At 45.7% G+C, this 27,746-nt stretch overlaps 1 protein-coding gene across 6 annotated transcripts in view; it reads right to left on the bottom strand.

The window, feature by feature from the left end:
• GOLM1 (golgi membrane protein 1) overlaps nt 1-23,018 on the bottom strand; it is a 60,556-nt gene extending 37,538 nt beyond the window's left edge. For 3 of the 6 annotated variants that reach the window (XM_057725047.1, XM_057725051.1, XM_057725052.1), the window contains exons 1-3: nt 22,558-22,706; nt 11,964-12,113; nt 9,204-9,383 (exon numbers count right to left, since the gene is read on the bottom strand). In XM_057725047.1, coding sequence (XP_057581030.1) covers nt 9,204-9,383; nt 11,964-12,092 — 309 coding nt within the window. In that variant the 5' untranslated portion in view covers nt 12,093-12,113; nt 22,558-22,706. Of the gene's footprint in view, nt 1-9,203; nt 9,384-11,963; nt 12,114-17,334; nt 17,352-20,802; nt 20,874-22,557; nt 22,707-22,959 lie in introns of those variants that run through there. The other 3 variants (XM_057725049.1, XM_057725048.1, XM_057725050.1) reach the window with 3 other exon arrangements.
• Between the last annotated feature and the right edge of the window lie 4,728 nt (nt 23,019-27,746).

The following is a 27,746-nucleotide window of genomic DNA, read 5'->3' as shown; positions in this document are numbered from 1 at the left end:
ACCTCATTTAGAAACAGGGTCTGTGCAGACGTGAGCTGTCATGAAGTCAGAGGGGGGCCCCGAATCAGCACGGCTACAGAGGAGAAGAGGTGAAGGTACAGAGACACAGACGGAAGACGGAGACAGAGACTGGAGAACGCATCTGCAAGTCAAGGAATGTCAAAAACTGCCCGCGAACACCAGAAGCTACAAGACCCAAGGAAGGGTCCTCCCCTAGGGCCTTTGAGGGGGCATGCCCTGCTGACACTTTCATTTTGCTCTTGCAGCCTCTGGAACCACGGAAGAACAAACTTTCCTTTTAAGCCATACAGTTTGTGGTATTTGTCTCGGCAGTCCTGGGAAACTCCTGCAAAAGATGACAACTTTCTCTGGAATGGCTTGCTCCCCCTCCCTCCGTCAGGACCATCGCCCTGGAAACCCAGCCTCTGTGCCCGAGGAAGCCATCGGCCTCGCGGAAACGCCACGTGTAGGTGTTGTGGCCTCAGCCCCTCCCGGGTCTCAGGTTACCGACCACAAGACACACATGTGAGGGAACCTTCAGGTGACTCCACCCCAAGCCTTCAAAGCACCCCAGATGGTAGAGTATGAGGAAGAGACAAGCTGTTCAATCTGGGCCCTCCCAAAGTGCAGACAGTGAGAGAAATAAATGCCTGTCATGGTTTTAAACCACTGTGTTTGGGGGCAACTTGTTATGCAATAATAAATATTTATATTTTACTTGGGAAATATTTTGTATTTCCAAAATTGTCTACAGTAACAATATTTTGGTAATTAAGAAAAATACAACTTTTCTGAAAGTTACTTCAGGCTGACTTTTTTATACACAATCAATTTTTGTTTGAAAACAAAGCTGAATATCCCTACTTACATACAACTCAGGAGGTGAGCTTCCACCCAGCTATATAAATACACATGAACTTGCATGACCGCATTTCTGCAGTCAAATCATCTTAACCACACCTATTTATGCAACGGGCAGAAATACAGAAAAGAAAGAACAGGAAAATGACAGTTCAATCTCCAAGAATCAGCCACAGCCTTTACCATCAAGAGACCAGCGTCTGTGGGACTTGGTTCGAATTGTCAAGACAGAGACGCTGACTGATCAGCCAGTGCCCTGGCATTGGGTGCACCTCGCCGTCCAGGCTTCGCCCTGCATCCAACGGGTGGTGGCTCCATGAAAAGGGAACAGGCCAGGAAGGTGCAGAAAGGAAAAATAAAGACAACGGCTGGACCACCTTTGGTGAGCAAGGTTGGAAACAGCTAATAAAAATGTAATAATATATATGTACGACTTATGGTCCAGCAATTCAGCTTGTAAGTTTATCCCTAAAACTCTTTTGACCATGACCCACAATGACAAATTTTACCTTATAATACACTGTAAACATTCACACATGTATTTTTATATATAAACTGACAATGTTTTCAGCAAACAATACAAAATGATATAATAATACTCTAATATTTTAAAATTTTTAATGTGTGTCATAACCTAATAAATTATTGTTCACAGCTCATTAATGGGTCCCAAACTGTAGTCGGAAAAGTACTGCAAGCTTGGAGAAACTCACACGTGCCAAGGAAGCCCTGCAGAAGCAGCTCATTCTCTGCAACAGCCAGACACTAGAAACAACTTACGGCCCATTGCAGGGTGTGGCTAAACTGGTATATTTATACAAAGAAACAGGATACAGCAGTGAGAATGAACAAACTAGGTCTATATAAACCAACCGAGACCTCAGAAACAACCTTCACTGTAAAAAGCAAGTTACAGAGTGAGAGAGCAACCAAACAGATACAGTTAAAAACTCGCAAGATAAAAAAAAACATGCACCGTTGTGAACGTATGCAGTAAAAGTTCGGAAATATAAACCACAATCATTAAAATTCACAGCAGTGGCTATCTTTGAGCAGGAGGGAAAGAGGGAAGGAACTGAGCAGGAAAACACAGGGGACCACAACTTTATTTATAATGTTTTTGTTTTAAATAATTCCTGAGTGAGGAGTACAGAGGTATTAACTTACTATTCTTCTGACCTTTCTGCACGTCCAGCTATTTCATAATGGAACTGTTCTAAGTGTCACAACATCACTGTAGTGCAGCTGTTGAGAAGCTCACGAGATGTTACCCACATGCTCCCCATTCCTGGTGACATCTAAAGGGACATCTGAGCAAGCTGGTCTCAGTCCTGAGGACCTGATACACCTATGTCCCAAATCTGGGCTAGACAGAGATCTCAGGAAAACAGTAGTGAGCAGTACCTTTCCAATTTGGCTTATCTCCTAAAAACTTTCAAAGATTCCAGTAAATGTGGGTGAAGATGAAAAACGTATCTTAGGGGGAGAAAGTAATAACATCAATTACTTTGTAACAGCACTGCCACAATTTTTTTAAAAGAATGATATCTCAATTTATAATGCCCTCTACTTTTAAAATCATTTCATTGAGGAAGGGTCAAAAAATGAAAAGAGAAACCTGAGAACACAAGTTTATTTTTTAAAGTATAATACCACGAAACATCTTATTCCATCAGCATCTCTGGACTAGCTGCCAGCATGGCGACCATCTTGTGTGTGCACACGTGCGAGTGCATCCAATCTTTTAAAAATTCTGTACTTCTGAGGCCTAACATTCAGAGACTCTGACCTAGTATATTTTATCTATCAGTATATATTGATTCTTTATTTTATTTTGTTTATTTATTTATTCTGGCCAAGCCGAGCGGCATGCAGGATCTTAGTTCCCCGGCCAGGGATCGAACCCACGGCCCCTGCAGTGGAAGCACAAATCCTAACCACTGGACTGCCAAGGAATTCCTGACCTAGTGTGTTTTAAAACTCTGTATCGCTTGGGTAAGCTCCCAGGGATTGTGATGGGCAGCCAGCCGAAGAGTGATTGCTCTGAAACAAATTCCATAACCAGCAGGTTCAAAACCCCAAGATGAGGCATAAACACCAGCCGCCTTCATAAGCTGAACGATGATTCTGAACCACTGAACTCTAGCAAGCGACAGAGGCTTTGATGGGGAGCACAGCCACCTGATCAGGTGACCTCATCTTTCATCGCCCAATTCTGAACCCTACAGAGAAAGGGAAAAAGCATCACGGAAGCAAAGGAGACTCAGCTTTGGCCCTTCTGCTCCCCCACAGAACATGCCTGTTAACTCAGAGGCCAAAAAATCTGGGGTTTTACATGCGTTTTGGCTCTGTCATCCAAACCTGTGCTGTCCAATATTTGGCTACTTAATTATTTCCTTCCAGTTTTATTGAGATATAACTGGCACACAGCACTGTATAAGTTTAAGGGGTACTGCATAATAATCTGACATATACATTATGAGATGATTAACAAATAAGTTTAGTGAACATCATATCTTATAAAATTAAAGAAACAAAAAAAGTTTTTCCTTATGATGAGAGCTCAGGATTTCCTCTTAATAATGTTCATATACAACACCCAGCAGTGTTAGTTATGCTTATCATGTACATTACACCCCTAGTACTTATTTACCTTATAACTGGGAGTCTGTACCTTTTGACTGCCTTCATCCAATTCCCCCTCCCCCCCACCCCCAGCCCTGCCTCTGGTAACCACAAATCTGATCTCTTTTTCTATTATTTTGTCTGTTTTTGAGGTATAATTGACCTACAACACGATGTAAGTTCCTGTCACGCAACATAGTGGCTCAATATTTCCATGCATTTCAAAATGATCACCATGGTAAGTCTAGTTACCACCTCCCATTATACAAAGATATTACATAGTTACTCGCCACTCCCTACACTTCATACCTGTGACTCATTTATTCTGCAACTGGAAGTTTGTACCTCTTAATCTCCCGTACCTATTTCTTTCCTCCCCCCACCCCCCTCCCCTCTCCCCTCTGGCAACCAACCACCTGTTTCTGTTCTCTTGGTTCGTTTGTTGTGTTTTTTAGATTCCACACGTAAGAGAAATTACACAGTAATTGTCTTTCTCTGAGTTATTTCACTTAGCAAAATACTCTCTAGGTCCAGTCACGTTTTTGCAAATGGCAAGACTTCACTCTCTTTTATGGCTGAGTAGTATTCCATTGTATCAACATGTATATACCACATCATGATCCATTCATCTACTGATGGGCACTCAGGTTGCTTCCATATCTTGGCTACTGTGAATGCTGCTGCAATGAACACAGGGATGCATGTATCTTTTCAAATTAGTGTTTCTGTATTCTTTGGATAAACATCCAGGAGTGGAATTACTGGGTCATATGATAGTTCTATTTTTAATATTTTTGAGGAAACTCCACACTGTTTTCCATAGTGGCTGCACCGATTTACATTCCCAGCAACGGTGCAAGAGGGTTCTCTTTTCTCCTCATCCTCTCCAACACTTGTTATTTATTGTCTTATTGATAACACCCATTCTGACAGTTGTGAGGTGACATTTCACTGTTGTTTTGATTTCCTTGATGACTAGTGATGCTGAGCATCTTTTCATGTGCCTGTTGGCCATCTGTATGTCTTCTCTGGAAATGTCTATTCAGATCCTCTGCCCATTTTTTAACTGGGTTGTTTTTCTGATGTTGAGTTGTATGAGTTCTCTGTAAATTTTAGATATTAACCCCTAACAGATACATAGTTTACAAATATCCTTTCCCATTCATCTGGCGGCCTTTTGTTTTGTTAATAGTTTCCTTTGCTATGCGAAAGCTTTTTTAGTTTGAGATGGTCCCATTTGTTTATTTTTGCTTTTGTTCTGTCTCCATCATCCAGACCTGAGCTGTCCAATATCTTGCTATTTAATTTTAAGTTAATTAAAATTAAATAAAATTCAAAATTCAGTTCCTCAGTCCCACTAACCGCATTTCAGGTGTTCAACAGCCACACATGGTCAGCAGCTGCTGCACCACAGAGCACAAACAGGAACCGTTTCCACCATCACAGGGAATTCTCTTAGTGGTGACCCAAACGAAGCATGAATTTCATTACCACGCTGTCCCTGATAGGTCTGGCTTTGAAACTCCTACCCAGGCCCCCACTTGGGGATTTTGATGCCCACCCACAGCAGCAGTGCCGGCCTGCGGTGGGGGTGCTGGCCGAGGCTGGAACTCTCTAGGTCATGTGAGATTTGCACCCACAGATGCCAGCAAGCCAGCTCCTCCCACAACCGAGAATCAGTGTTAGACCAAGGGAAGAGTCTTTAAAATTCTGAAAAAGAGCCTCATTCCAATTCAAAGCACACGTGCTAACTTCCTAAGATTAAAAAATGGATAAGAAGGAGTCAAATATTGGGGTGACAGACCAGCCCGACTTCTCTGGGGACTTCCTAGCCAGACTGAAACGATCAGGTATTTTTGCCTCTGAATGTGGAACTGGGGACAAAGGAGAGCTACTGGCAATACAGCAGTCTTTCGAAGCAAGGAGACGGAAAAGTGATCCCATCGCCCAGCTTCAGTGACTTGGGCCAGGCTGCTTTCCCCTGTGTCCTCAGGCAGTCCCCTGCGTGATTTAGGTGATGGAGAGCTCTGGAGAGGCCCCCTGCGGCCCAGAGAAGATGTGTCTGTACAGAGCAGAGAGAGGCCGGGGGCAGAGATGGAGGTCCTGCTGGTAGCCATCCAAGGTCTAGGTCCCATCCTAGGTGACAGTTACTAATTCCCTTTGGACCTCAGTTCCCTCCCTGCACAATGAGCACCAACCTTGTGAGGCTACTGAGAGGAAGACAGGAAACCATCCCCCTGTAATGCTGAGCTTAACTCTGGCTCGGCAGAGACGTGAAAAACATGCACTCTGGTGGCTGCTGTGGTGGCTCTCGTTAGTACTCTGTCCACAGCTCAGCTGCACTGTTCAGTCATGGCTCTAACAGACACCCCAGCATCTCCTTAATCTCTTCTTAAAGGCAGGACAATCTGGTTTCATGGTTTTAACTTAGAAGAAAAAATGAGTCCATACAAAAATAACAATAACATTACCACTACTGATGCTGTGATATACTGCTACCTCTACTTCTATGCTATTACTATTACTACCACGACAGCTAGTTGTAATAATACTAGCTACTGTGTTCTGAGCTCCTGCTCCACGTCAGGCACTATACTAAACCCTTTGTAAGTATTATCTCCCTGAATCCTTGAAGCCACCCTGCAAGGGGGATTCTGTTGTTATTTCCACTTGACGGCTGAGAAAACAGGCCCAGAGAACATAATTGACTTGCTTGAAATCATGCAGTTAAGAAAAACAAGGATTCAAACCTAGCGCTGCCTACCAGCTCATGCCACTCATTGCCACTGGAGTTAAGAAACGAGTCCCCACCCTCACCCCCAAATGGAAAGAACTTTACATCACATATCCTAAAAGTTTAAAACTCCAAATGAAAAGGGACACTCACCCTTTCCCAGTGGCTGTCTGACTCTCCCATGTGTACCTGACCTTCTATACTGGGACTCTTCGACTGTCAACATCCACCGTTAGGACGTCTGCTGTGACTACGAGAGCCTCCCTCCCCTTGGATGCTCAAACAGTTCTTGAACTTGGGGGTGGGGCAGGAGGGCTACAATCCTGCATTATGTCCCCCTTTTTAAAAAGAAGCCATAAGGGAACTCCCTGGCGGTCCAGTGGTTGGGACTCCGCACCTCCACTGCCCAGGTCGGGGAACAAGCTGTGTGGCACAGCCTAAAATAATAAAAAATGAAAGATGCCGTAAAACTGAAGCATTCAGAAACATGGTGTAACAGTCTCCTGGTTTCTGGCTGGAAGATGTTCCCTCTCACTTCTTTCTATACAGGCAGGTGTTTTTAGGAAACAGTCAATCACATTTCAAAGAATTCCAAGTTTGTAATCTTATCTCCACAACAGCTCACACTCAAATAACAAGCATTTCTATGTCTAGGGCTTGCCTGTGGTGATGAAGCGTCACTGACCGTGTGACTGTGAATTCGTTAGAACAAATAGTTCTGTGCAGTGTGCTCTCTGAGGATTCTGCCCACATGATACGGGAAGCCCAGTTGTCTGCAGCCTGTTCTATAGGAGTCTGGAGCCTCTCAGCATACACAGGCTGAGGCAGAAGGCCCCAAGAGCAGAAATTACCCTGCCACCTCTTTCCCTTCTCTCTACCCCAAACAGGCACCTATAATTTGTGCAATGCAAAAAAATATCCAGAAGCTTAGAGGAGTATGAAAAGAGAGATTAGCCATTCCCAGAATTTTGGATTTCATGAGCCAGTAAAATTTCAGAGGCATCTGGGAGACTGATGGAGTTAAGAAAACAAGGACAGTTAAAAGCAACAACCAAATACGCAGACACACACAGCCCTTCTATCCTCTATCACTACCATCTCAAAAAGAAAAAACATTAAAAACAAAATGTGGAAAGGCCAGAGGCTCAAACTAAAGGACAGTTCTCCCTAAGGGAAAAGAGCTGAATTTTCAGGGTATGATACACCTACACGCAGACGTGGAGAGGCAGACAGATACACAAAACAGCCTCCTTTCGCCTCCCTCTCTGCAGATGGGAAAACCTTGCTCTGGGGGTCCCAGACCATAGCTGGGCACTGAAGAAGCACTAAACCAGCACAAATGGTCCTTCCTACCTTGCCCTGTCCAGCCCAGGCCCAATGGGACAAGGCTGCCGGTCTCTGCTGGGTCCACTTGCCCAGCCTAACACTCCCCAGGTCCCATCACAGGCCTCCTTCCTAACTGGGCAGAGGGCCAGGGTGCCAGAGACTTTCTCTGCACATCCTGCTAACCCCAGATGGAGTTTCTGCCAACTCTATCCCTTGAGAATAAACACTACTTGCTCCCAAAACATGCTTCGAGGGGTTAAGAATGTGTACGCACTGTGAGACATGGCGAAGCCCCATTCTACTCAGTTAAAGGGAATTTTGGGAGCACAGTGTCACCCACATATGAGAAAAGGGGAGAAAACTTAGGGAGCACTTTCCTAGAACAGCCTTAAAAGTGGAACAATTACCAGAGAAGTACACATTTGTGAATATGAGAAAGTACTCTGCCAATAAAAAAAGATATTTCTCACCTTTTAAACCAGTTACACAGGAAAAGTCTATCTAGAAATGATTCAACATCTGGTGAAGTGCTAGGTGCTAGTCCCTATTAAAACCAAGTCCAGGGATTTCCCTGGTGGTACAGTGGTTAAGAATGTGCTTGCCAATGCTGGCGACATGGGTTCAATCCCTGGTCCAGGAAGATCCCACACGCAGCAGAGCAACTAAGCCCGTGCACCACAACTACTGAGCCTGTGCTCTAGAGCCCACACAAGCCACGACTACCGAAGTCCATGCACCTAGAGCCCGTGCGCCACAACAAGAGACGCCACCACGATGAGAAGCCTGTGCACCACAATGAAGAGTAGCCCCCGCTCACTGCAACTAGAGAAAGCCAGCACAGCAACAAAGACCCAATGCAGCCAAAAATAAATAAATAAATAACAAATCCTTAAAAAAATAAAATTTTTAAAAATAAATAAAACCAAGTCCACCTTCAAGATAACAAATCTCAGGATACAACCTCCTTCCAATAAATCAAGCATTTCACAGAGAGAGGCACGTGGATTAGTAAGCACCAAATCCCTGGAGGAAATAAATGGTCATGAGTTTGATGTACTTTAGGAGACATCAGTAACTCGCACTGTTACACAATTTAACAGGAAAGTGGAGTCATGCAGTTCCAAGAAAACCAGAAAAAGCAAAACACGTAAAGCTCAGATATGCTCACTAACAGGAAGCCCCCTTCTTTAATCTGTGCAGGATCTGATATTTTTTAATTTCAAAACCAGCACTTTTGGGTCTGCTACTTTGTTAGTATTCATTAGGAGGTCTGCATCTCCTCTCACTGTGAGATACTTAAGGGCACAAATGCTATTCCTCTGCGAGTACCAGCGTCCAGACACAGATACACGTCTGGCACAGAGCAGGTACTCAATGCATGTTTGTAGAAAGTAAGAAAAAAAGGTAACAGGAGAATGAATCTGCTGCTAAGACAGTTCTTTCGCATTTCTCCCGTTTAACACCACTGCAAAAGGTTTTCCGACAAGCCCAGCCAGGAGCTCATGGGGAGATGGGGAGACGCCCAAAGCTTGATCAAGATGCTCATTCCACGTCATTACACACAGACACACACAGCTGCTTATCCTCCGACTGAGAATTCGACAGGGTATAAATGGCATTTAGACAAGAATTAAGAGGAAAACCAAGCCAGTCTCACCTTTTCATCCTGGTATAACTTGTTGACACTCTCCATCTGAAAGTTGTGGCTGGACTGGATTTTGTCCAGCTGCTCCCGCTGCTTTTCCAGCTCCCCCTGGAACTCGTTCTTTTTCATCTCCACGGCCCCTCGCTCCGCGGCTGCCCTGCGGACCCTGCCTTCTAGCTCCACGATCCGCGTCTGCAAGGACAACACAGCACGAGGACCGTGTCAAAGCAACCCCAGACCTGACCGCCTGCACTCCCTCAGCAAGACCACGCCGGGGCCCCCAGCCAGCATCGAGTGTGGTCACAGTGTGTTCACTCACACACGGTGTGTCCCCAGGGCTCAATCTTTTAGGTCAGTGGTGTAGATGCTCCCACAGGTTATTCTAGAGAAATGGTAGAATTCACTTCTCTGAGCATCTGTTTCTCCACTAGACGTATCTCATGGAAACACCACCACACCCCTCACAGGGATTTTGGGAGGCCTGAATAAGGCAGGCAGAGGCACACCTCATTTTACTGAGCTTCACAGATACAGTGTTTTTTAGGAATTGAAGGTTTGTGGCAACCCTGCCTGGAACAACTCTTTCAGCACCATTTTTCCAACAGCATTTGCTCACTTCATTTCTCTGTGTCACATTTTGGTAATTCTTACAATACTTCAAATTTTTTCATTATTATTATATGTTATGATGACCCGTAATCATAATCTTTGAGGTTACTACTACGATTCCCTGAAGGCTGACGGTTAGCATTTTTAGCAATAAAGTGTTTTTATTCTTTATTTTTTAATTTTTTGCCCGTGCTGCAGAGCATGTGGGATCTTAGTTCCTTGACGAGGGATGGAACCCGCACCCCTTGCATTGGAAGCGCAGAGTCTGAACCACTGGACTGCCAGAGAAGTCCCAGCAGTAAAGTATTTTTAAACTAAGGTATGTACTTTTTTTTTTAAATAACACTATGGAACACTTAAGAGACTACAGTATAGTGTAAATATAACTTGATATGTACTGGGAGAACAAAAACGCACGTGACTTGTTTTACTGCACTACTGGCTTTATTGCGACAGTCTGGAACTGAATTCATGATATCATCAAGGTCTGCCTGTAATAAAATGCCTTATGCTTTACTTGACATGAGCTGGTGCTCAAATATTTAGTTCTTCTTCCTCACTAACAGAGCACTTAAACACTCTTCATAAGATACAATCTCTGAAAACAGATTCAGTTCTCTGAACACCATGACCCCATTTGCCCGGAGAACACGGGTCCAGCAGAAGCTCAGACAAAAGCACTACAACCATGGAGAGGTAAGCACAACAGGAGGACAAGACACCCCTATGGGATGGATTTCCATGGTAAGAGCTCAAACTCTGCCATCAGAAAGACTGGGTTGGAATCCAGGCTGCCCTCTTCCTTAACCTCTCTGAGCCTTAGTTTGCCCACCTGTGAAATGGGCAACATAAAATCCCAAACTGACAGTCTTTATACAAAAGAAGGTAATGTATGCAATGTACCCTTAAAGAAAAATTATTCGGACACTTGCTAAATGATAAGGAAAACTGTATTCAAGGCTACTGCAACGGGGCATGACTACTGCAGTCAGGAGAGAGACTGTTCTCAGCTCTGAGTACAGCAAGACAGATGAGAGTTTATAGTCAAAGAGCAGAGTAAGGTGGAAAAGTACTAAGAGGGTAGGGGGATTCTAGCTAAATGGCCTAACAGAAGTTTTGCTAAAGGCAGGCCCGGGGCTAGACATTGAAGATAAGGGATGAGCAGCCTGCTCAGATATCAGGGGTGGAGGGACGAGTTAGAGGGATTCTTTGCTAAGCCTGGAATGGGCAGGCCAAAAACAGGACGGGGGACCAGGAAGGGGGCTCCTCGGAGGCTAAACTGTGGTCAAGGAGAGTCTCTGTCACTGCTCAGCACTGCCTGACCCACGGAGGGCAGCAATGAATGGGGACGATAAAGTTACTGTTATCAGCAAATGCTGGTGATAAAGACTGGTACCTCTAAACAGACATTCCTTAGAGACACAGATGTAGAAATGGACATACGAATAGCAGGGGGGAAGGCGGCTGGGGATGAACTGGGAGATTGGGATTGACATAAATACACTGTTATGTATAAAACAGATAACGAATGAGAACCTGCTGTGTAGCACAGAGAACTCTATTCCGTGCTCTGTGGTGACCTAAATGCGAAGGAAATCCAAAAACGAGAGATATGTGTATATGTATAGCTGATCCACTTTGCTGTACAGCAGAAACTAACACAACATTGTAAAGCAACTATACTCCAATAAAAATCTTTTTTTAAGTTTGGTACTTAAAAAATAAATTAAAAAAATAAATTAAAAAATAAAAAGACATTTCTCACACCCATTCTCCGAATACATTGTCAATGCCACTCTTTGATACTGAGTGTGGACTGGCGGACCAGAACGGGCTGTGGGCAGCGTACTTAAGGAAGCTGTCGTCCCAGAACCGGCCCAAAAGGCTGGACGGAAAATTGTTAATCCACAGGAAGAACAGAGAGGGATGTCCAGGCAGCAATTCTGCAAGTCACAAGGGGGTCCTCTCCCACCCGAGAGCAGAGCTGGTGTGCAGTCAGGCCCGGGGCTGGGTGTGGGGACACGCAGAGCCTTGCAGGCGAATTACAGCACGCACCGCGGAGTGCAACGCCTCAAGAGGCAATACACAGCAAAACCCTCAGACCCACCACCCAGCAGCTTTAAACCCTCCATGCCACCCGCACAAACAAAACCAACAGAACACCTGGAGATCCACGCTCCGGGAGCTCGCAATCCAGTAGTTGAAGCCCAGGACAATGACACAGGCCACCAGGGCAGCCAGCACGAGGGGCGGAGACTTCATGCTCCGACGGCCGTTTCCCAATCCCATCATCTCAAAGGCTGGGCTGAGAATCTGCCAAATAAAAACAAAGACACAGGCCTCAGTACCACCAGTACTACCATGCCCCAGGCACACCACATCCCTCATCACAAATCAGACGAAGGTATCCTGCCTCGAAACACGGGCTGGCCTTTTCTCCTTGAAACGCGAAGCTGTCAGCGGAGGAGACCCTGTAAGCAGCCCAGAGCCAGCGGTGTGTGCCCTGGGCAGTGTGGCCAGGTCCCTGGGACGTGCTTGTGGGAGCAAGAAACCCACCACACACCGGCTCCACACCTCGGGCAGGTAACAATTTCTCTGAAGCTTCAGTTTTCTCGTCTGAAACGTGGGGATAATTAGTTCCTACCTCCCGGTCCAGTCTGAGAAACCATCATCTCTGTAAACGGCAACAGCAAATATTGGTGCTTTCTACATCACACAAGACAGACTCCATTTCTCATTATTCCCCAAAGAACTGTTTTTGATCTGATTCCTAACGAGAGGGTTTTTTACCCTTTAACAGAATTGCCAATGTCACCCAAGGGAAGTGTTTCTTGAGCGAAGCAGGAAAGCCTCCTGGAGGCGTGTGAAGCCAGGACCAGAGGTGCCCCGCCTGCGGCAGACACAGGATTTCACCTGACTTCCTTTGCACCCTGTTCTCTCCCTTCCAAGCCCGACTTCCTCTGAACCCTGTTCTCTCCCTTCCAAGCCCGACTTCCTTTGCACCCTGTTCTCTCCCTTCCACGCCCGACTTCCTCTGAACCCTGTTCTCTCCCTTCCACGCCCGTATCTGTGCAGCACCGTAGACTCAGGAGAGTTCAAGCGCTGCGGGCAGCATCAAGCTTCTGGAAAGAAGCACAGCTGACCAGAAAAGGGCTATGTTTTGCTCATGGGCTTCAGCCCGGAGTCAGGCCTGGCTGGATCCCGGCCCTGGTCAGCACGGACAAGGGAAGTGGACTTCTCCCACGGGCTTTCGCTGCGCCAGATCAACAGGACCTTATCAGAGGCAGGGCAGTGCCCACAATAAACACTATCAATGGTCTCCCTCAGAACGGATGTGCTTCTATGCCAGGTGTGGCCAGCGATGGAGAAGGAGGAAGAGGAGGTGGGCGGGGGGAGAGACCACCGGGGACTCAGCTTTGAGTCAAGCTCCTGCGAGTGAGAACACAGGAGAGCTGACAGAGCTGGCTCTCCCCTGGTGGTACTTGCAGCTAAGTGTGTGCCTGGGAGACACCCTCTCCCTTTAGGTACTAGTGTGGGAGCCTAGACGGGGATGAATGAGTCATCTAAGGGAATCACCTAAAACAAAGCACCCCCAGAATTCTCATGCATAGAGCCGAGGGCTGAGTCCAGCCTCCGCTGGCTGGTGCCTTTTTTACCAGCTTCTGGTCTCTCGGGATGAAAGAGGAAAAAAAGTTTTAAATTCAACTGTCACTTGATATCAGCAAGCACTGTATGTACTAACGAAGAGTAACACTCAGAAATCCTAAAGTTCTAGAAAATTCTATAGATCTGCTGAAAATGTGTCTCCACTGCCTTCTCAGGTTTGATTTTGACCATGAAACAGTCTTTTTTTTTCTCTTTGTAACTTTTTTTTGAAGTACAGTTGATTTACAATGTTGTGTAAATCTCTGCTGTACAGCAAAGTGAGTCAATTATACACACTCTTCTTACCTTTTTAAAATATAAGAATACAAATACAATTGTGGAGAAAAACCACACACAGTAAAGTATAAAACTAAAAGTCCTCCTCTTCCCACTCCACTTGCTGTATCCTTCTATTCCAGCTGCTCTTAACCTTCAAAAGGCATCAGAGTAACCTAGGACACTTCTTAAATTACCAACAAGTGGGACCACTCCTCATTTCTCTGTGAAATTTTCTGCCCATAATTTCTGGTTGTTGGCGGTGTTTTTAAAATAATGTAATCTCATCACTCTTTTATTACTTGTAGATTTTGCTCATATTTAGAAAGATACTTCCTACTCTAACTTACGATAAACAATTACCCATATTTCCTCTCAACATAGCTATGATTTCATATTTATATTTAAATCTTTCACTACTTGTAATTCCTTTTTGACATAAAGAGTAAGGAAATACAAAGAAAACAACTTTTTTTTTCCGTAATGGCCAGCCAGTTCTTTAGGCATCCTTTACTGAGTAATCTAGTTTTACTTAGTTCTTTGAAAGGCCATCTTTGTTATATGCTTATTTCCCTAACAATAAACTTTTAGATGATGTCACTTGACCCTCACCTGACCTTTTGTTATTCCTGCAGGTGTAAGTCAGGGTGTCTGTACTATAACTTTGAAGACAATATAACTCAATTCTCACTCCAAGGAAGTGCACAGATAATCATTTAACATTCTCCTTCCTTTAGTCAGTCAATAAAAAATTTAATGAACAACTACTATGGGACAGGTGCTGTGTTAGCACCAGGAAGCTGAGGGCAGTGTTAAGAAAACAAACTCTGGAACCCGATGGCGAGAGCTGGATCCTGGTTCCACCTCTTCGGAGCCACAGGACCCCTCTGTGCCTCTGCGTCCTCCGCAGAGGGTTACAGTGAAGAACAGATGAGTGAAGATGTGAGAAGTGCGTAGAACCACAGCAGGTGCATAGGGCCAACTGCTCCACAAATGCTGACTCGCATCATTAGAGATGGAAAGAGGAATAACGAATCATTTCCAGACCTGGACCTTCTCCCATTTTAAAAAGGTGATGAGTGTTTTCCTTCCTCAATATTTCTACTTCATAGGAACCAGCCATCTGCCTTCCTCCCTTGACTCTGCTGTCAACTGAAGCAGCAGTAATTGCCATCACCTGGGACTGACTCACGGATGCCGCTGCAGCAGCAGACATCCCAGACAAAGACAGTATTATGTAAAAGAGAGGTTCCGGGAAGCTGAGTACACTCTCAGAAGCCCCTCGCCATGACCCAGCACTTGGCCGGCACTTGGCCGGTCGGCCAGTGTGCAGTCAGCCACAGGGCATGGTTAGGAGAGCCCTGGGCTCCCGATGGACAGAGGGCTGCCCAGGTAAGAAGATGACCAAGAGGAAGGGAAGGCCAACAGTGAGCCTCTGGGCTGCACGTGCCTCACCACAGACTGTCAGGACTGCAGGAACCCTGCTGCTGAAGACGCAGGGACAGATGCAAGTGGGAAATGCCAAAGCCTGAGGAAGACTGAGTGCAGGAATTCAGAGCCAAGGCTGACAAGCTGTCAAATATTTCAAATGCTCTCCTCTCCTCCACCTTAGAATTCACGCGGGCTGGAGGGTGATGGAAGTGGGTGGGGGACAGACTGTGTCAGATAGATTAACAGTCATAATTTAGGCTTCAGAATGTGTTTTGTATCATATTTGATTATAGTCACCTGACACACTGAAAAAGGTTAACCTAAATCAGCTAAACTCTATGAAATTCCAGGTTTCCCTGGAGTGAAAGAAAGTGGTATGTGTCTGCATTAAAAGTTTCTTGGTAAATTGCAAGTCACTAAAAAAACAAAAACAAAACCTGCAGATTCTATTGGCTTAATTAATTTAAAAAATTCAATCTACTAGTTAAAATTATCATCTGCTTTTAAAACATACACTCTTATAAGAGAACAGACTTCTATCTCAAAAAAAAAAAAAAAAGAAAGAAAAAGCATAAGAAAATGGGCAACTGGCCACTTAAACCTCCTAGTTAAATAATGTTTTCATTTCCTTATTTACACACAGAGGTTTCTAATCATATAGGCAAATAAATACACGGGAGCAACCAAATCAGATTAGCTTGTTTGACCAATGCCATCACTGCAGAAACAACACAGCGTCTCCAAACAGCAGGGGACCGCACCTTATTTCTTTTCAGAGGAAATGGCCTCACCAGGATGGTGGGGGGCCGGAGCCGGAGGTGCCCCCCACGGAGTTCAGAAGCCACCACAGTGAGCACACAGACCGGAGGCCGCCGCCCCACTCAGCGCTGGGGCCTCTGAAGGACGTCGTCACCAACATTGTCTTGGAGGGTTGAAAGATATTCTACTCTGTCCGAAGAACGTCTCCAAAGCAGGGGTCAGCATACCAAGCCCACGGGCCAACGGGGGCCTGCTTTGTAAATAAGGTTTTGCTGAACACAGCCACGCCCAGCCCTCGAAGTACTGCCCACAGCTGCTTTCCTGAATAGTCGAAACGGGGATCTACTCATCTACTCATAGTTATTACGAAGACTGAACCAGTTAAAGTTATTATCTGGTCCCTAAGGGAAAGTCTGTCACCTCCTGCTCTAAACCATCAGGGTTAAATGACAAGTCCATTGTATTCTCCTTAAATTGCTTTAAAAACGTTCTAGGAAGTAGCATAGATTATCCTTCTCTCACTCTCCCAACCCCAATTTCCTCCCAATTCTAGAAGCTAACAGTTTAGAAAGAAAAACAGCATGGTAACTATAGTTAATAATACTATATTGCACATCTGCAAGTTGCTAAGAGAGCGGATCTTAAAAGTTCTCATTACAAGAAAAAAAAATTGTAACTGTATGGTAACCAATGTTAACTAGACTTACTGTGGTGAGCATTTTGCAATATATACAAGTATCGAATCATGACATTGTACACCTGAAACTAACATGTTATATCTATTATACTCAATAAAATGTTTTAAAAAGAAAAACTAAAAATTCATCTGCCTATTTACGGCTATACAGTGAAAATACCAAAAACTGAAATGGATGCGTGAAAATGAATGAGGAGAACCAAATTCCACTGTGTTTCTTCCAGCCCTTGATTTTCTGAAAAAGGGCCACCTTCCCTACAGACACCAAGACTACACCTTGGCAGGCATTCCCAAATCCCTCCCCTGTTCAGGAGTTGGCAAACTACAGCCTAAGGGCTGAATCCTGCCGGCCACCTGTTTCTGTACACTACCTGAAAGTTCAAATTTTAAGTTTTTTCACTGAAGAAATCAAAATAATACTTCATGACATGACAAGCACTGAAATGCGTGAAATTAAAATTTCGGTGTCCCTAAGTAACGTGTTATTGGGACACAACCATTCCTATTCATGTACGTATTGTCTATGGCTGTCAGGCTACAAGAACTGAGTCCCTGTGACACAGCCCACAGGGCCTCCAGAACCTAAAAGACCACGCGGCCCTTTAGAGGCAAGGTCTGCTGACCCCTGCTGTAGCTCAATGGTTCTCTAAGTGTGTCCCCTGGACCAGCAGCAGCATGTGGGAATGTCAGGAATTCGAATGTTCTGGCCCACCACCCCAGACCTACCGAGTCAGAGAGTCGGGGTCTGTGTTTCAAAGCCCTTCAGGTGATGCTGGTGCCGGTCAATGCTGAGAACCACTGTCCTCTCCGAGCTCACTGGACACGTCTGACAGGTGAATCTTGTTCTGGACGCACTCTTATTTCCAAGAAGCAGAAAGGCATGTTGGAGGGGGTGCGTCGTTTCACTTCGGAGAAATATGTGTATTTCCCTACGGTTTAAAGGTTGAGTCTGAGTTCTTCTCCCCCGCCCCGGGCTCTTCCTCGGCCTCTGGCCTTCGGTTGTATTCTGTTGTCTCACACCTCCCATCTGCAGTTGTAAACATCTTCCCTAAACCTATCTACTACTGTGTGTTCCAGAGAAATAAGGTTTCTTTTTACTTCCCTAAGAGGTGAAGAGTAACCCTGAATGGACTTCATTTAAAGTAACTTCTCAGTCTAGGGTCCTTTCTCTCTTTGGGCATCACAATTAAAGTCACTGTTCACCTGTGGATGAAGGTATCTCCTCTTTAATTACAAGAAGTGATCACTAATTTCAGGGCAACATGGCTTCTACAGGACCCTCCCTCACTGATACAAAAAACACAAAGGAAAGATTGGTAATAGGGACGTCCCTGGTGGTGCAGTGGTTAAGAATCCACCTGCCAATGCAGGGGACATGGGTTTGATCCCGGGCTGGGAAGACCCCAGGTACCAAGGAGCAACTAAGCCCGTGCGCCACAACTGCTGAGTCTGTGCTCTAGAGCCCGCAAGCCACGACTATTGAGCCTGTATGCCACAACTACTGAAGCCTGAGCACCTAGAGCCCATGCTCCGCAACAAAAGAAGCCACTGCAATGAGAGGCCCATGCACCACAACAAAGAGTAGCCCCCACTCACCACAACTAAAACCTGTGTGCAGCAACGAAGACTCAATGCAGCCAATAAATAAATAAATTTATGCTTTAAAAAAAAAAAAAACTGCTAATAGCAAATGAGGCATCCTGAAGTTCCAGACCAACAGAGCCTCAAAAGACTGCAGCCCAGTCAATTCACAGAATCAGGTGCAATAATAAAATGATGGTTTTAAACTTGCAGATGATTTGTTATGGAGCAACAGATGATCAAAATACAAATTGTTACATGAAAAAAGTTACAAAATAGTAATTATCATATCCCAAATTTGCTGGAAAAAAATTTTAAATACACTCCATAAATCAACATATTTTTCTGCCATAGAAAATGTACAGTAAATGTTTATAAGGAAGGATATTTACAAGTTGTAGTAGGGGAGCAGAATGTATAGAGGAAGAGAAGGAATGAAGCTTTCATTTTTGTTTTTTTTTTTTGCTTTATACCATCTTTTTTTCCCTCAACAAGCATATCTTTAATACAAAAGGCAAACAGTAACAATAAAAACCTAAGATGTTAGGAAGACATATAATGGTAACATTAGAAAGTTTTGTAGCTGTATTTCTAGCATTCCCAGATGAAATCAGTATTTTACAGCTTCTTCTAATTCAAAACAATGATATCATATGTATGTATCAATATTATGAAGCAGAGAAACTGAAACAAACTCCTTCAAACACACTCCAAGGCTCCCTTCTGTGCTGGACCCTACCACTGGGGACACGAAGAAGACCCAGGTCCCCATCTTGAGACTGAGCAGGTAACTGAAAGGAGATGCAGGGCAGTGTGAGGACCCGTTTCTGACTTGATGATGTGGCAGTTCTTCATCTCCTCCCAACCTCCTGGGCTCATCTGTAAAGGGATAACCTTGGGGTTTGTCTTCTAAGGCTGGTGTGAAAATTAAATGAGAACATCTACTTGTCACCAAGTAAATACTTAACTGAAAGGAACTGCGTGGTATTCACCTTTTAAAGTCTCAGTTTACTCATTTTAAAGAAAGGGCAGGTGAGATCAATTAGACCTGCATTCGTGGGGTTCTTCTGAGGATTAAATGAAAGAATTATCTGAGGCTAAAGTGAGAGAACCAGCTGTCTACCAGCAGGGCACATGCATCCCAGAAGGTGTAAAAGATGCTCCACCTGGGCGGCGGTTAATTCTAGAAGTTACATTTATTTTTATCCAAAAAGTAGAACAGCAACTATGTTTCAGTAATATAAATACTACATACAAATTAAATATATTATGTATATAATAATCATTTTACACTGTGTTACACTGTACTAATTATACTATTATGAAATACTAACAGCGCTAATAAAAGCAGGAACTGACTGCATCCTCACAAAGTCCCTCTGTCGAGAGTCACCTGTCACCAGTCCTCTGAGCTGCCTGACACACTCCTTTGACTTGGGCAAGTGCACAATGAGGTAGATGGACAAATTATAACTAAACCAAACCTCACAGAGGACATGAAGCTTTAAGATGCCTATAGAAAGCACAAATTTAAGCTTTACTAACAAACACAAGCCCAGGTGAACACAAGCCCGAGGTTGGGAACACTTCCTGCCCTGAGGCAGCTTCACCTGAGCCACATCACCAAGTAAAAACAATGATGATGTACTCAGATCTGACGAGAGCCAGGCCAAAAATACTAAAAATTCAAGGAGTATTTGAAAGAGGGTTTTACCTCCACTGTCATTAACAATGAATCCAGCCCTACGTGTATATTGGGTCTTGAGATACAACAATGATGGCACATGTATATAATTTATAATTAAGTAACAAACACATACAAAGGAGTGCTAAAAATGAGCAAAACAGCTTGGAAACCACAGCAAACTACAATATATATCACTATAATCCTATTATATAGTACCTTTACAAAGATGTTCTTCCAGTCAGGCACTAATTAGTCTTCAAAATCTTAGTGAGAGGAAGTTCCATTAATGCAGACTTGAAGCAAAATAAGATCAAAATGTTGTAAAAATCTGAAGGCATGCATTTTCCCCCTGAAAGTGCGGGAAACTTCTTTGCAAAGCAAAGTAGACTCTCTGAGAATTTTGGAAATAATCCTTAAACTTCAAGCCAAGTCTCTCTTTCAATGTAATTTCATCAGTAACTTGAAAACAAAGAAAACAAATGCAATCTAGGACCATCTTGGGGGAGCAAGTGAAATGCCATTCACATTTTAAGGTGAAAGCATGAGCATATCAAGACCATTCTTTCCACTTTTGCAAATTTTTAGAAAATAATTTTAACCAAGTTTTTTTTTGAACAAAAGAAAAGTGCTTTTTTTTTCTTATCCCAATTATGGATGTTATTTCCCATTTTAGGTCATTAAAAAAGAAATCAATCTTTTCCTAAGCCACCTTATTTTTTTCTAAACAAAAGCAACAATAACAATAATACAACTGAGTTAAAGCCCTAATCACAGGGCCTCTCATCCTTGTCCCTGCGTCTCCACCCTCACGGCCATCCCAGGGCTGTTTAGAAGCAGGGCTGGTCTTCAGGGACCACCCTGCCTTCACTAAACTGCCAATGATGGGATCCTGTTCCCAGCACAGCCACCTTGAATCAACATCCTACCTTCCAACTCTTCCCTGCAGAAGCAGTTTCCCCCGCTCTGCCTGGCTATTCTTTGTGCTTCGGATGCAGAAAGCCAGCCTGCAACATTCACAGGATCTTCAGTACGGTTAGCAGTTCCCTCCTGCTGGGGGAAGGTGGCCATATAAATGGAGTGAAGGTAGCCCTGATCCTGACATGGTCAACCATACATACGGTGTTTCGGCCCCACCCCTCAAAATAACATAAATGCAAAATCTTTTCATTCCCCCATCAATAACTGGACTTAGGGCCAGCAATTAGAAAGCAGATGGCATCCTTAGCTCTTAAAAGCAATGCCCTGAAATGTGACACCCCTCCAGCATTCTTTCCTCTCATCCTTGGCCTTTCATTTCTGAGCAAAACCAATGGGAAAAAAAGGTGACATCTCCACAGGAGAACAAAATACATCTTGAAGAGTTAACCTGTTTTCCTTAAACATCCTAAGAATTCAATGTCTTTTCACCACTGACACCTTAAAAATTGAGTTCTGACCTAAGAACAGCAAGTCCTAGCAAGTTACTGGTTTCCATTTACAAATAAAGTAAAATTATTCTTCCCAATAGCAAAAGCTTAGCTTAATCTTCCCTAACACAAGTAGGAGTTACGGATGCCCTAGGAGACCCACAAGGACTAACAAGAGATTCCACTTCTCGGGTCTCATGCTACAAAAAAACTCAGAAATACTAAAACTACCTAAATTTGAGTCAATCTGATGGCCATGAACGAAACAGAGTCACTCTAGAGCTGTTAAATGTTTCATCAGGCTACTGGACATCTTACTCTGCTCCTAGCAATGACCCTCAGTATTTGCATAATTTAGGGCAACTGGGCCTTGGAGACCACAAACCAAAGGAAATCTCAAAACCGTGAAAGCCACACAAGTTTGGTTTTGCAAATTTGGAAACGGGATATCTTGAGCACCACCATGACTTGCCTAATAGAACGATTCTTAAATTCCGCTAAAAAGAACACTCATCAAAATAGGTATTTTGCCTATTCTGTTTTACAAACAAAAAAAAAACCATTAAAAATATTAAATAGGGTGTGACACATAAAGAATATGTAATATGTAAACCCAAGAGACTGTTTTTAACAGCAGAGCAAAAGTTCCGTGGATTCTCCACGCCGCCAAAGGTGGGAAACACAGGTACAGGAGGAAACCCGGAGCATCCCTGAGACGGGCTTCGGGGGAGCTCTGGCGGCTTGCAAACCGAGGACCCGGCGTCAAGCTCTGGGTCACCTGCCAGGACGCGACCGCCGCCAACGTGGGCACCGCGGCGGCCCGAGCGCGCCCGGGGCGGAGGAGGAAGAGATGAGCGGCGCGGCCGGCCAGCCATCCCTCCCGCTTGCCAATCACGCCCGCACGGCTGGCACGAGCGCGACTTTGGGGATGCTCGCTTTTGACTCTGGATGCCGACGCGCGTGCCACAGCTAAGAACAAAAAGAAAGGCCCCCGCATCGCCCCGGACCAGCCTCCGCAGGGGAGCCCAGCAAAGGAGGAGAGCCCGGGAGACGGAACCCGGCGGGTCGGGGCGGCCCCGAGAAGGAGGCTCCGGGGCGGGAAGGTGCGGGGTCGGTCCCGAGTCGACTTCGGTAAAAGGCTGCGGTCCGGGCGCAAGCCGGGCGTTGCTTCCAGGGTCCGGCGCCGGGTCCCTGGGCGCGGGCCCGGGGCCGAGGAAGGACAAGAAGAAGGAAGGCGGCCGGAGGGCGCACCGGGCACGCGCGCCGCCCACTCACCTCTTGCCGCGGCTCCGGCGGCCGCTCGGCGCTGCGGGGCCCGGCTCCCAGGCCTCCCGGGCCGCTCTTCCACCGCCGCCGGCCTCGCGCTCCCGCCCGCTCCGCGTCCCGCGCTCCGCGCCCCGCGCAACGTCCAGCGCCGCCGCGTCTCCGGCCTCCGCGGCGGCGAGTCCCCGCCCCCGGGCAGCGCCGCCAGCGCGCGGAGGAAGCGGCCTCGCGAGCGCGAGGAGGCGAGGCCGGGGCCGCGCCCGGACGCCCGGCCGGGGCCGCGCCCGGACGCCCGGGCCCACGGTGCGCGCGCCCGGGCCCGCGGCCGCCCTGCGGCGGGAGCCGGAAGCCCCCCGCCGCGCCCCCTCCCCCGCGGTCCCCGCACTGCCCTCCCCCCAGCGGCTCCCAGCGCACCTCCTGCACGCGGCTCGGAGAGCGGGGCGAGCGGTCCCGATGCTTCCGAAGGAGGCGCGTAAGGTGGCAAGCGGCGGCAGAGAGAAGGGGCCCGGGGAGACACACCCCCGTCCTTCAGCGCCCCCGCCCCGAAGGAATTTTCGGGAACCCACAGTCGACCACACCCAGCACCACACTCCTGGTCATACTCACGTCTCCTTCTCCGTAGTCCTGGCCGAAACTGCCCAGAGTAGAGGAGCCAAAGAAAAACGTATTTAAAGGATCTGTACTCACACATTTGTCCTTTTTCTTCCACTCGGCCTTCCCAGTTGGTCTTGATCTCCCACAGCTGTTATCTCTCGGCCTTAATTTGTCGGGTTGCGACCCTCCGACTGCTTGCAACAGAGAAGAGGAGGACTCCTGGGCGCTGCGCAGGCGGGGTCCTCTAGGACCTTCTAAGGATGGAGCCTGGGAATCCGAATTTTAAACAGCTCCCAGGTGGCCGTTGGGCACACGGAAATTTGAGAAGCACTGTTGAGCCACACTCAGAAGCACTGAGAAGATGCCACAAAACGGGTGACTATAGGATAACCATACTACGAAATTCTAAAGCAGTGGTTCTTAACCCTGACAGCACTGGCCAGACCTTAGAATTATCTAGAAACTTTTAGAGTATTAAGATACCGGGGTCCCACCTCTGGACTTCTGAGCCCATACATTGGTATTTTTCTTTGTTTTAAAGCTTTCGCGATAGTTCTAACATATGGCCAGGATTGAGAAGAGTTTTCCTCGAATCATCTCTTTTCGAACCTACCTAGCTCTAGTGTCTGGGAAAAGAGCTCCTTGGCTCCCCCTCCCAAACCCCAACACCAAGAAACAAGCAGAAACACACGCAAACTCCTGAGGGAACACTCACAGCCTAAACTGTTTTCAACCAGAACAGACTCCCCTTCAAAAAGGTGGCCAAGATTTTTTACTACTACCTGAGCATGGATCGCCTTAACTGCAGGAAAGGTATCTTTATGAGCCAAAACCTTTTACCTGAATCATGAGCTGACAGTAATGACCCCTTTAGAGTGATTTTCTAGTACCTTCCAAAATGATGTTTTCATTACCCATTGTTAGAACGCCACCTGATCAGACTAAGTGTTCAAGAGCTGAGTGTGTTTGGGCCATCTCCCTGGCTTTCTATAAACTTGACTTGCATCCGTTGGCTCTGATCTTCTCCCGACCTTCAGTAACCACAATCAGGGTTTTAGGACAGGCATGGTAACGTCCCTTATTGCTCCTTTTAGCTCTCCTAGCAATATTTTGCCTTCTTAGACCGTGGGCCATAACTTCCATCTCATTTGCCTCTAAGTATGTTCCCATTATTGTCTGTGATATATCAACAGCTAATTAGTCAGTGACTAAGCCAGTGATTCTTAAACACTTTATAGACAAGGTCCGTATGTCTAGGTACTAGGGAAGCTGGCTGAATTAACTACATCTTTACTCAGGGGGAATCAGTCCTTTCCAAGTTTCATAAGACTCTTTATGACAAAATTTGGAATTTTTAAGATGTAGTTCTTAAAGTTCTTTTAAGATGCAATGTTTATATATGCAGTGTTGCATATGTAAATTTGGATTTACATTTCGTTTAAAGTTCTCTTCTACTTCCTCAAGGCTTCTCACCCAGAATGTTTAACCTAACGGTTGCTGGCCCTAAAAAATTCACTAGATTTAGGGTAGGTTTTGATTAAACAGTGTGCAAAGGGCTGTGGTGTTTGGTTGCCTCAGGCCCCCACGTTTTATATGTTCAGCATTCTTTCCCTCACTAGCTGATGGCACCCAATTTTCATACGGGAACCTACCTCCTGCTCTCCAAAGGATAGCCTTGGTCGGACTGTCAAAGTGATGTCGTCTCCAGCTCAAGGGATAGACTTTTGTATTGATGTTATTTTTCTATTTGCTGCGCTAACAAATTATCACAAATCTAGAGCTTAAAACAACACAGTTCTGTTGGTACAAAATCTCAGTGGACCAAAACCAAGGTGTCAGCAAGGCTGCATTCCTTTCTGGAGGTTCTTGGGAAGATCCATGTCATTGCCTTTTCCAGCTTCTAGAGGCTACTTGCATTCCTCAGCCGGTAACCCCCTTCCTTCATTTTCCAAACTAGCAATCTTCCAAATGAGTGACATCTTTCTAATCCTGCTTCCATAGTCACATCTCTCAGATCCAGTTGGGAAAGTTTCTTCACTTTTAAGGACCCTTGTGATTACATTGGTCCCCCCCAAATAATCCAAGATAATCTCCATAGCTCAAGGTCCTTAATTTAATCACATCTGCAAAGTCCCTTTTGCCATTTAAGGTAACATTTACAGGTTTCAGGGATTAAGGCATGAACATCTTGAGGGGCTATTATTCTGCCTACTACAGACCCCTACCCACAGCTGATCTGTTACACTCTATTCCTGGGGTGAACAAAGTGATGACCCAAGGACTAAAAAAGATCGAGGTGCATTTATCTTAATGGTGGCATGCATCATTTTTGGCATGTAGGTCTGTGAGGCTGGTTTCTGTGTTTCTCAAAGCCTGACTTTTCAGTTTATCCTGCAGTTCTGAGACTTTCCCCATAGCTGGAACTTGCTAGAAATAAATGTAATACAGTGCAGAATCAGAGTTCTTGGTTGCAAACAACAGATACAGCCTTTGTAAATCTTAAGGGAAGAAAAGGAATTGATCGGACAAATGTCAGGGTCTCAGAGAGTCAATGGTAAGAATCAGTTAAATCATATTGATTTTCAATCAATTTGGGAAACCTAGATGCTGCAGAGGGCTAGGCAGCAGAAATCACTGCTAAAGTGACACAGCAGATAGAGTGAAGATAGTATATGTGCCACGCTGCTGCGTCTTTTAAGAGAGAGGACCTCCAGCTGACCCCAACTGTTTGCAACACTTGCTCGAGATATGAAGTGTCGGGAGGGAGCTTCCAGTTGGAGGCATTTGGTTCTATGCCTGTCTCCCAGGCTAGCAGGGACAACTCTGGTTTCTCTAGCTGGATGTGGCTGCTAATTCCACAAAAGGCGGTTGAGATGCCTATAAAATAAGGAGATAGGATTCTGGCAGGCAAATAATTAACAAATGTTCCCCACAAATATCCTGAGAAATTCAAAGAGCTGTGGAGGAGGCAGAAGTTATGTCTGTTTAGGAAAATCAGGAAAGATTGAACAGAAAATGGGTGTAGGACAGGGCTGTCCTATAGAAATAGAATTCAAGCCACATATATAATTTAAAATTTTCCAGTAGCTGCATTAAAAAAGTAGAAAGAGGCACTTCCTAGGTGGCACAGTGGTTAAGAATCTGCCTGCCAATGCAGGGGACACAGGTTCAAGCCCTGCTCTAGGAAGATTCCACATGCTTCAGAGCAACAAAGCCAGTGCACCACGACTATTGAGCCTTGTGTACCACAACTATTGAAGCCCACGCGCCTAGAGCCCGTGCTCCGCAACAAGAGAAGCCAACACAATGAGGAGCCTGTGGACCACAATGAAGAGTAGCGCTGGCTCGCATCAACTAGAGAAAGCCCGTGGGCAGCAACGAAGACCCAACGCAGCCAATAAATAAAATAAATAAATAAATTTATATTTAAAAAAAGTCGAAAGAGGAATTCCCTGGCGGTCCAGTGGTTAGGACTCTGTGCTCTCACTGCCAAGGGCCCAGGTTCAATCCCTAGTCAGGGAACTAAGATCCTACAAGCCACAGAGTGTGGGGGAAAAAAAAGAGAGAGAGGACTCTAAAGAATATAGGAACGAAAGGTATTCTGAGTAGCTGCTACCCCTTGGGGCTGAGATAGAGCATCTGAGGAAGAGCTGCCTGTCTATCCACGGGGCCCCTGGAATGAGGTTGACACCTCCGTGGAGAGGGCTGTGGCTCCCTGAATGGCAGAGAAGTTGCTGTGGCATCAGTAGAACTTGCTGAAAATCTGCCCTCTGGAACTTTCCGGAAATCATCTTCTAAGCTGCCCAGGAAAGCTGTTCATGGGTTGGTTTCTCATTGGAGGTGCTCTCTTAGAAAACTACTCCAGGTGCCTGGGGAAGCTGCTGTTGGTTGCTACTGGGCACCGTGTGCTGCAGGGGCTGGGTGCTGGGGAGGACGCCACGCGCTGCAGGAGCCTGACACAGGCCTGGAAGGGTGGAGAAATACGCCAGCATGAGGACAAGCCTAGGAAGAGAAATGCATGAAGCAGAACAGCAAGGGAACTGGTTTGGATTGGGGAATCGTTGTAGATGGGAGGGTAAGATAGAAATGTAGTACGATAGAAAGGTAGGCCCATGAGTTCTACCTTAGACTCAACCCATCGTTCTATACAATATTGTAATTTTTCCCAAATACAAATCTGGTCACATCACCCCTCCCTTTAATAACTTTCCATGGCTTTTCCTTGCCTATATAGAATCTCAGTATTCTAGGCTATGTGTCCAAATTTCCTCAAACCACTCCAGGCCGCTATCCTCTGCTCCCCACAGACCAGCCTTTGCTCTGCTCTCCTGCCTAGAAGGTCCCCCTTTCCCCTTCTCTTTCTCACAACTCAGCCCAAAAGGCCCAGTCAGAACCAATTCTCATAGCACCCACCTCATTCTGCCCTCAGTGTAACGTCCATAAAGTTCCCAAGGGAAGGGACTCTGCTTCCTCAGCGTGGTTTCCTCCCCAGCACTTATGTGATGGGTGCTGGGTAAATACTGCAGACTGGACTACAAGCTCCTCAGGGCAGCACAGTGCCCAGGACCCTGGAGGCACTCTCCAGATATTAAATACGTGAAATCAGT

This window comes from Hippopotamus amphibius, chromosome 2 (genome assembly GCF_030028045.1).
Source record: "Hippopotamus amphibius kiboko isolate mHipAmp2 chromosome 2, mHipAmp2.hap2, whole genome shotgun sequence".
Lineage (NCBI taxonomy): Eukaryota > Metazoa > Chordata > Mammalia > Artiodactyla > Hippopotamidae > Hippopotamus > Hippopotamus amphibius.
The sequence above is the reverse complement of the archived record's forward strand: the minus strand, read 5'-3'. Positions and strand labels throughout refer to the sequence as shown.